General features: G+C 37.3%; 1 protein-coding gene across 2 annotated transcripts in view; it reads left to right on the forward strand.

The window, feature by feature from the left end:
- The window catches only part of MEGF10 (multiple EGF like domains 10), a 106,140-nt gene extending 95,879 nt beyond the window's left edge, over positions 1 to 10,261 (forward strand). For both annotated transcript variants that reach the window (XM_065656035.1, XM_065656036.1), the window contains 5 exons: positions 571 to 698; positions 868 to 991; positions 2,953 to 2,997; positions 4,663 to 4,869; positions 5,831 to 10,261. In XM_065656035.1, coding sequence (XP_065512107.1) covers positions 571 to 698; positions 868 to 991; positions 2,953 to 2,997; positions 4,663 to 4,869; positions 5,831 to 5,991 — 665 coding nt within the window. In that variant the 3' untranslated portion in view covers positions 5,992 to 10,261. The remainder of the gene's footprint in view (positions 1 to 570; positions 699 to 867; positions 992 to 2,952; positions 2,998 to 4,662; positions 4,870 to 5,830) is intronic.

The raw sequence follows: 10,261 nt of genomic DNA on the forward strand, positions 1-10,261 counted from the left end.
AGAGGCAGATAGCAGAGTGGCTTGAGTTTGAAACAAATGAAGGGAAGGAGCAATGCTCCTGAAACAAAACAGGAGTTTTGTTCAGCCTATGAAAGTGCACGTGAGTTGCAGTGCAATGGGTACATGAAACTTCAGGCAGTGCTGTCTTTTGCACACAACTATTAAGGAAGGCAGCAGGTAAAGAAGCCAGAATAAACAGTTGTCAGAGTCAAGAAAGATGTATCAGCAAAAGTGGTGGTTCTCTTGAAGCACCAGAAAACATTGCTTTGAACTTGATGGTAAAAGTGTCTATAATTGGGACAACACTATGACTACAGAGGTAAAAGAGAGCAAGGGACCACAGCAGAAAGTTAGCAGGTAACACTTGTGAATGCTCTTCGCTGAAAGTGAGGACATGACTAGTCAGTTATTGCTCTGTATCTTTAATTTCTTCAAATGAATGTAAGATTTTTATATTTTTTTCCAAGAAACTCCAGATTCTGAAATAGTGCAGCACTGTCAAAAACATATCCTAAGAAAGAAATGCCATGTTAGTTTTAGTTGCTCATTTTCCTTTATTTTTCTTTTCAGAAACCATCCCTCACAGTAATGGTGGAAATGCTAACAATCACTATTTCTCTAACCCTAGTTATCATACTCTAACTCAATGCACTACACCACCTCCTGTCGACAACCTGGACAGACTGACCGTGGCAAAGGTAAAGCATAAAAATCTGGATGTTTCTGTGTAAATTAGTCTCTGGTTTCTTTTACTTTCTCCTCTAGTATTTCATATTTGGTTTATTTTTGCTTTCCCTGATTACCGCCTGGGAATTCAGCAACTTCCCATCAGTTTCAGTTTTTATTACCTATCTTTCCTTGAAATAGGCAAAAAACAATCAGCTGTTTGTGAACCTTAAAAATGTGGAACCTGGAAAACGAGGCACTGTCATGGACCACACAGGAACACTGCCTGCAGATTGGAAACACGGTGGCTACCTCAACGAGCTTGGTAAGGGAAAAGGAGGAGAATGTGAATGTTATTCATTGCGTTTGGGATGGACTGGAAAGCAGGGATGTTTCCCTGCCTCTCTAGTCAGCATAGTGCCAGGCTTGTCAGACTGTGTGTGAGGTTCGGGGTTATGGGTTTGACCTTCCGTTAAGGCCGTACCCTTAGAAATAAAAAAGTGACTCTCTGTGAGGAATGATGAATCAGTCTGATGCCCAGTGCAGAGCATGATATGCAAAATAATCCCATATTATTTTTCTAAAAAGATTTGCTTATTGACTAGCTTCATAAAACAATGGGTATTGTAAAATAAGGGTCTGCTTTGGCAAAATTACATATTCTTATTAAATAAAGTAGAGGCTGCATACATTATGGGGTTTTTTGTTTGTGTTTTATTTTTAATTCTCACCAAATGGCATCAATACTTTAAAATCTAGTTTCTCATTATCTGAGCTGCTTCAGAAGTAAATTCTAGGAGCATCTTCCCAGCTAAGCCTCCTGTTTGCTAAAAGACAGTACATTGTCCTTAAGAAGAAAAATTTCTGTGGAGTGGTGAGAGTTGCTGTATTGTGCTTTATGCCATCTTTTGCTGTTTTTTCATCCTTTCCCAATCTCATGCATTCCAAAAAGGCTGGTTTGCATTGACCATATCTCTGACCATTGAAACCCTTCAAAGGGACTTTTCAGTGCCAGTATAATTTAGATCAGTTAATTACCTTCATTTCTGGTCCTTATCAGTATCAGATTCTGGGAATCAGAACAACAGTATGCAGCATTATTTTTTTTTCCTGCTCATCCTCAGTCTTTATCTAACCACAATTCAGGCTCAGATCTGTTTTTTCTTAGAAAAGGGTTTCAGTCATAATGCTTAATGTTCAACTTTACGTTTTCTTAGAGCATTTGTACTAGTACTTAAGATTCCTAAGAGATACTGGCTGTGGATAACCCACCGCAGATCTTGAGTAACAGAGTGATTCTAGAGGACTGGATGAATGATGACAGTATGTTGGTTTTCTAGAAATCAAATGGGATTACTTTGGGAACTCTGGGCTGGTGACCCAGGCATTAGTCTTAGTAAAAACAACAGAACAGCTGACATGAGATCTAATACATAAAGATGGGTTGGAATAAAATTAATTGGTTTAGGTCTCCTCAAATAACATGATTTCGTTCTTGGAAACTCTGAGGTTTATTTATAGAGATATTGTATAGATAAAATTATTTTAGGCTTTTGTGAGGCTTTTAGCATAGTACCACAATACAATCTGATTAAAAAATTAGCACTCCATAATATCAATCAAAGCTATTTGGATGGATTAATAACCAGGTTAAGTACCAGGTCTCTGAAGACAGTTGTCAGGCATTGTTCATTGTTGATGTTTATACTGGGATATATATATTGAGAGAAATCTGTTGCTAACAGACAATGGCAAAGCCGTAGACTTAGGCACAACGTGTTCAGGCCATTCCTGCAGGTCAAGGGACTGGAACAGAATGACCTTGGACAACAAAATGGGAGTGATGAACTTTGGAAGCAAAGTACCAAGAACTGGAGTGACCTTGCATACCCTGAGATTCTCAGGTCAAGATGGGATGACTTTCTGGTAGATACGGTTTAACCAGACAAAAAATATACTTTAATCAAACAGCAGTTAAGAGGCTCATTCTAGAGCAACTGGTGGCAACATAACAGCTTGTGACATATGTGAGGTCAAATAATGCAATGGTCCCATATGACCTTAATCACCTTCCCTATTCAGGAAACTACTGTTTGAAAAATCTGCAAGCAAACAGTAACAATGCTTCTGTAATCCTATACTGGGCAGTTTCACAGTGCTTATAAAATAATTATTCTGCTAAGGTAGAAATTGGTCCCAAAGCAATTTTTAAAGCTTTAGAAGCTGTTATCTAATCACTTTTCTTTGATTTTAAACCTACTCTGGTTTTTATATCCTTTTTCTCAGGTGCTTTTGGACTTGATAGGGGATATTTGGGAAAGTCATTGAAAGGTGAGTTTATTTTCTGATATATTTAGATGAAATGATGTAAACATTCAGTTTATTCTTCTAAATTATCTTTGATTTCTGTGTGAAGATAATATAAAATAATTTTGGACTAAATTATTACTAGACACTGAATCAAGGCATGAAGTTCATTTGTTTGTTTTTCTTTTTTGAGGGGAGGGTTTATAAACAAAACAAAACAAAACAAGCCTCTCTACTTCCCCTGTGTGGCACATACATCAAATGTTTCTGTAATGCTTGCGTTATGAAATGGCTCTGTTCTAGAGAGCACAAGGGGGATGGCCCTTGAATTCAGCCTAGTGAGATAGGTAAGGATGCATGCTGCCTCTGATGAAAAGCTTTAAAAGAGGGTCAATTCCTCTTGCAACTGGCATGGTCAATATAAGACTGCATGACTACAAGCCTGCAGTGCTTCACCACATTTACTGCAGGCCTTTGGAAAGGATATCAAAGTATTAATACATAGAGAGGAATTAAAAGCTTCAGAAATTCAGGGTAGTGGTGGTATTTTGTTCTTTTGAATTATCCAGTTTTCTCATCAGACTTTATACTGGACCATACTGGTGCATGTCACTATTTTTGTTATATGAGGTATGTATTAAGGTATGCCAAGAGTAACTGGAATGCCTGGGTATTCAAACAATGAAAAATGCCCAGCAAAGTCCATAGGAATAATGAGTTAAATATGTAGACAAAAGCAGCTGGTTTGTCACCTTGCGTATAATACAGAACAATTAAGATGAAGGAGTGATTTATTATACCTGACATTACCTGGTTTTAGAGGCTTAGGGGAAGCCCAATTTAAAATATCTCAAAGGAGTCACAAAGTTATAAGCGCCTAACCGCTGACAGGTTTACCATGGTCAGTCTCATGCTGGGTATTCAGGGTTGGGAACATGCTGAGAAAGTCTCAGCTCTAATGCTTAAATAACACAACATATCACAAAAAAAGAAAAACGACAACAACAAAACAAACAAAAAAAACAAACAAAAAAACCCAACCCCAAAACACCCACAGAGAACAAAGTAACGCAGACACCATAAAATCTCTTCCCAGCATAAGAAAATACATCTCTTAGTTATTTGTCCTTCAGTTAAATCCTGAAATGACAAGCCATGTGATGATTCCTTTTCAGTTCTCCTACGTGCACATTACAGAATCTTGTAAAAAGTTGGTTACTCTTTTAGTGTGGCTGCGTGTTCAGACCTTGTACCAGCCAGACCATCCCTAGAAGTCACCTTACCACCTGCCTAGACATTGCCACTGGGAACAAGCTTAGATCACTTATTTTAATAGTGTCCTGAGTTCAGCACTTGGAAACGCAGAAAGTATTCTGAAGTGCCTATTAAAAACTGATTCTACACATTATCTGTATTTAATGCTAGCTACTATTTTAACCAGAATTGAAGGTGCTCAGACTTTGCAACAGGAATATTCTGATGGTAACATCAATAACGCGAAAGAGCATAGCAGTAAAGGTGCTTTCATTAATTGCTGTGTAACGATTTTGAAGTGTTATGACTGGTTTCCATTTAGATATTCATTTATGAGTGACTTTTTAGAACCCAAAAGAAAATAATACTGTGTTAAGTAGCAATGTCCATAGGATGTAGCATGCTTGAGAGGGTAATATGTTTTCCTTTCTGTAGATCTAGTGAAGAACTCAGAATACAATTTAAGTAATTGCTCACTAAGTAGTTCTGAGAACCCATATGCTACTATAAAAGACCCACCGGCTCTTGTACCAAAAAGTTCAGAATGTGGATATGTTGAAATGAAATCACCAGCACGCAGGGACTCCCCCTATGCTGAGATCGCTGGCTCTACTTCAGCAAATAAGAATGTTTATGAAGTCGGTAAGTACAAAATCTACTTTGAATGTTGAAGGCTAAGAACACAGAACACACGACTTTTTAATCTTTTGAACTGTTTAATCAAAACACATGAAAAATCACTGAAAAAAATGATGATGCATTCAGATTCTATTTTCTGTTCAAAAGCTGTAACAACAATCTCATTCTTGAGCTAAGTGGTGTAATTCACAAGAACAGAGTGAAATACCTTCACCTCTGTTCTGTAACCTAGAGGTACCTCTGAATTTCCCTGATTTGTAAGCCTTTCTTTAAACAACAGCATAATATAAGCTTAGCATTTGATTGCAATGTAATTCAACTCTACATTAGGCTGTTGAGTACTGAACGCAGCTGGAGTAAGTGTATGGGAGGGATAGAAGAGGTGTTTCCTCTTCCTGACCAGAAAAAACCAGCATCTTCACCCACAGACATACTATTTCACTAATACGGGCCCCATCTACTTACTGTATTACTGTAGTTGCTCTAGTTACAGAAAACTTTAAGGTCTTGTAGAATGGTAGTTAACCTAATGGTCTCTGGACTGGAATAAAGTGTATGTCACATGTCATAGGATACCATTTTCCTTTTCCATCCCCCATTAGAGATTCCTCTGAAATCCATCAATATCTCCATTGTGTTTCTGCGGATTTTTATAAAATCTTGATTAAAAGCCCCAAATTTGGGCTTTCTTTTAGCTTGTCCACACAAAATGAACAGATACTGGTCCACTTGCTTCTGTCAGTAGATATGGCAGGGCCCTGATGCACGCCGGCAGGTGTAACTTAGTGTGAAGCCAAAACACCTCAATATCAACCTTTGTTTATATGCCTGTGTTTCAGGACTCAATCATTATATTGAAGCAGAAAGGAGAGGATATTTTGTAATGCAAACTGAAATGAAATACAGTCTTTGCCTTCTGTTTGCCACTTCTAGTGTTCCATGTATGTGCTCTCTTTTATCACAGAACCTACGGTGAGTGTTGTCCAGGGAACATTCAGCAGCGGTGGACGTTTCAGCCAGGATCCTTATGATCTTCCAAAAAACAGCCATATTCCATGCCATTATGATTTGCTACCAGTTCGAGATAGCCCCACATCCTCTACGAAGGAGGTCAGCAGTGAATGACCCCAAAGCTGATGTGTAGCACAGTGGGACTCTCAAGGGGCAAAGTGGCATGGTTGTGCTCCTCCCTAAGGTTTAACATCATATTTGGCTCCTAATCTGTCCAGCAGACAATTGCTGTACGTTAAACAGAATCTCAACATGAGGTTTGTATTGTGTATACAAGTGACAGACGGACAAATGCCACACTCTGGGGATCCTGATCATTCTTTTTTTTTCATGGCAGTGAATTTTGTAGAAACAGGTATGCAACACATTTATACTGTAATATAGTGGCTTAAAAATATTAGTTAGCAGATCAGTTTTGATAACATCCCATTTCAGTGACTTTAAATATAGACTTCATGTTTGTCATGTTTCAGAATAGAAATATTCCCAGGACAGTGCAGTTTACCAAATACCACTTCATACACGTAATCTGATTCACTAGTTATGTAGAAGAAAAACTGCTTTGCCAAATTTTACCTTCTATTCTGATCTTTAGTCAAGACATATTAAGAAACAAGATCTGATGGGGATAAGTAAGCACAATACTACAGTTGTTTGGGAAATCTACCATCAGGCTTTTTTGTCCATTACTGGTGGTGGGTGTACCTTGCTTGAATAGTTTTGGAGATGAAAGCATTGCATACATCAATATTATATGATGCCTCAAGATCTCTTGGTACTCCAGACCCAGCACCAGCCTTCAACAAATCTTTCGCTACAGTCAACTCCATATGTTGCAGTTCTGACTACTCTTTCTGCCATACACAACTAATAATCCATAACATATCAGTAATTACTTCATAAAATATGTAAATTAAATCAGTTTATTTTTGACACCATGGACTGATTATATAAGGAGTGGACAAAGGTGATGACTGCTGTAAATCTTAACTGCAAGGAAAGGTTTACATTTTATAAACAGGTAGTAATAATGACTGTAATATAGGATAAAAATAGTAAAGTGTTCTGAATTTTTTTCATAGAAATAACTAAGCAATCTCTGTGCATACTTGCTAAAAAAGCACCTTTTCTTTTTTATAGTTGATATAGGGAAACACATGCTTAAGCTGGTCTTTTGCATTGCTAATAATGTGACACATGTACCCCCCAGTCTTCATTAACTTGTGTCTCCATTTTTACACTGTGTGTCTGTGTTTCTAGAGATCTAGCTTGTAAGTGCTAAAATATTCTACGGCGTGTCCATTTATTTTGCATTTTTGCCAACTGGCCTTTATTTTGTCTGATTAAAGGGACCTCTGGGTAGAGGGAGAGGATTAAAGTAAGAATTTGTGTCATACTGATGTCTATCAGAGGTGTTTAGCTAATACATAATAGTTAATGAATTAATTGTGAAAAAAAAAGGTGGTTTTGTCTAGGATAATAACAGGAATGCGGAAGTAAAAAACAGTCCCTCTTTTAAGTGTAGCTTATTCTGTTGACTGTGTGGATGGAGTCCATCTTTCCAAAAATCTCCTTTCTCTCCCTCCAAAACAGTCTGTTATGAGCTGCACATTTCAGTGGAAATTAAATTTGTCAAAGTATCCATCCATTGAAGCAAAATTGTACCTCAGACACATCAGCCTAAAAATAAAATGGTTGATAGAGACACGACATTCTCTTTCAGTGGAAAGTTACCTTTAGGAACGTAAAAGTGATGTGGCAGTTTGACCTCCAGCTGCTGCTGCTGCCAGTGATGCTGCCTGCTAACATGCTTGTAACATAAACCAAAAAGGCTTTTCCACCCTGCCCTGGTGGAAACTCTGTAGCTCCTTGTGAATATATTGCCTTGAGGCTTGGTATATCCCTGGTTGATGGGGAAAGGATACAGACAGTTGCATCCCATGGCATGTAATGGCAGGCACTAGTCCTCTCTTCTTTCTGTGTTAGGGTCACATTTTGGCACATGAGACCTGTGACATGCTCTAAGGATGCAAAGAGCAGTTGATGGCTCGAGAGTTTGGTATATTTGCTGTCTGGCTTAGCACAGGGAGTGCCAAGACCGTTTTTATCTTTACGTCAGGGCTGCAATACAGTCTGAGACAAAGAATTACCGCTACTGTGACAGCACTGATATATTCCTAAGAAAATCTCAGCCAGTTGCCTTTGGAATACTAAATGTGACAGAGGATCAACTGGAAGAAAAACTGAAAACACTTCTGGAAGCCTTTTTAAAAGGAACTCCAGAGCTGAAATGGAAATAAAATTTGCTTTTATTTGTTGTCACTTAAGTGGTGACAAATGAGAGATCTGCATCTGAAGATGTTGTTGTGGACGTGCTCAAGCCTAAGAAAGTATGTGCCTGTGTAAGTGCCCCATAACATTCTTCGTCCTTACTGGCCATGAGCACTGTCTGTTTGCAATTCCTTGGGCATTTCTTGTATATCCTTGGAATAAATAATTTGATTAGCTTTGGATTTTGCAAGTACAGAAATTAACTACAAGATTTCAAAAGTCAGGTACCATTTAATCCCTCCGTAAGACAGAGTATTGATTGGGTTTGTGTTCATATAGATAACATGTAGTGCTACTGGTATATACATGTGTTTGTACTGTGTGAAAGAGACTTTAAAATAAAACCTTTCTTCTCTGAAGCCATGAATAGCAAATGCTGTATTTAGCAATTGTGAGCTCACAAAAATTTATTTTCTTACTCTGTGTAAAATTTGGAGACCACTAGATAAATTAATCTTCATAATATAAACAGTTCTCTTTATATGGAAAAATTAAGAGCTGAATAAATTATATTTGTTTGAAAATTTTGAGTATATCACATATCCTCAAGTGTTGTATTCAGCCAAATATTCATGAAAACAGATGAGTTTCTGATAATTCTGCCTATTGTGCATATTCTAAATATACACATTACCAAAGTCTGTCTTTCTGTATGTGGGTAAAACTCCTGCTGTGTAGTCAGCATAAGCAATGTCTGCATCCATCTGAGCCAGATTTACAATACATAAAGGTCAGGTAAACAACTTGTGAATTTACTTCAGTGAATGATCCTTGGTAGACACTCTGAAAACAGATTGCATGCAGGGGTAATACATCCTTGTTAAATGACAGCCATGTATCATTCCAGAGGAAAAAAGCACATAGGACTTCCATTACCAGTCCTGCTGTCTCCTGTACTGCTAGGAAGGCTTGCTCTGGAGTACAATCTGCTGTCAATTTAAGAGACCCCCAAAGCAATCCTCATGACTGTCACATAGCCCTTTTTCTACATCCCAATATGCTCTTTAGAGAACTTAAATTTACTTCTGAACATGCATACTATATTGTGGTGAGAACTTAATATGCAGGTTGATATAATAATTTTAACAAACACCACCTACTCAGAGAATTGGGTTCACTACAGACAGGAATGGAGAGAGATGCCTTGCCTCTATATATTCACATTACAACAGTGAGAAACATAGCATTGAAATGGAGATAGCTATCCCTTAGCAACTTATCAGTTTAATAAAGTGCAAAATGCTGCACAAAGTTAATACCTGGTTTTAAAGGACATAGTGAGTATAAACTTTAGGTTTTAAATAATGCAGGCATATTAATTCTGGTCATTTAGAAGCATAATGAACCTCAAGGCTTTTTACTGTATCAAAGATTTTTAATCACAACACACTGTTACACATAAAATTTGTCCTTATCTTGATATACCCAGAGAACTCCCATAAATTTTGACTGGAGATGCACATGCAGATTACATGGGAAAGAATATTTCAGTGTACTCATACTTTCTGCTGAGACAATCTGCAGAGTCAAGTTAATATTGAAGTGAAGTTAGGATAAAACAAAATCAAAAGTGAGGAATATGTTTTTTAAAACATACTGGATTTTCCAAGTACTGTGATTCCAATTTTTTTATTAGATATGTTTCTGAATAATAATCCTTATACTGGAGTTCTAAAGTCCAGAATGAAGAATACAGAGCTAATTTTGACAAAAATGCTTTATATTAAAGACTGTATATATAGTAGTTTAAATGACTGAAAACAAATGAGTGCATGTTCATTAATTACTGTACAGAAAATCTTGTCATTTGGTACACTCATACTAGTGCTAGAGCACTGAACCTAGCTCTTCTATCTTCAGTTTTTTAGCCCAGAGGACTTCACTTTGATATGATTGATCTGTAATATATTTTTAAAGAAAACCTTCCAAGTATGCCTGGCTTTTTTTCTTAGCTGTAACAAAAAAGTGTTTTGTTGTGAAAATATATCTATTTTCCAAAGATGACTGATATTCATCCCTCTGTCCTTCACTACCATTTATTTCACTTCACATA

This window comes from Caloenas nicobarica, chromosome Z (genome assembly GCF_036013445.1).
Source record: "Caloenas nicobarica isolate bCalNic1 chromosome Z, bCalNic1.hap1, whole genome shotgun sequence".
NCBI classification, from domain to species: domain Eukaryota; kingdom Metazoa; phylum Chordata; class Aves; order Columbiformes; family Columbidae; genus Caloenas; species Caloenas nicobarica.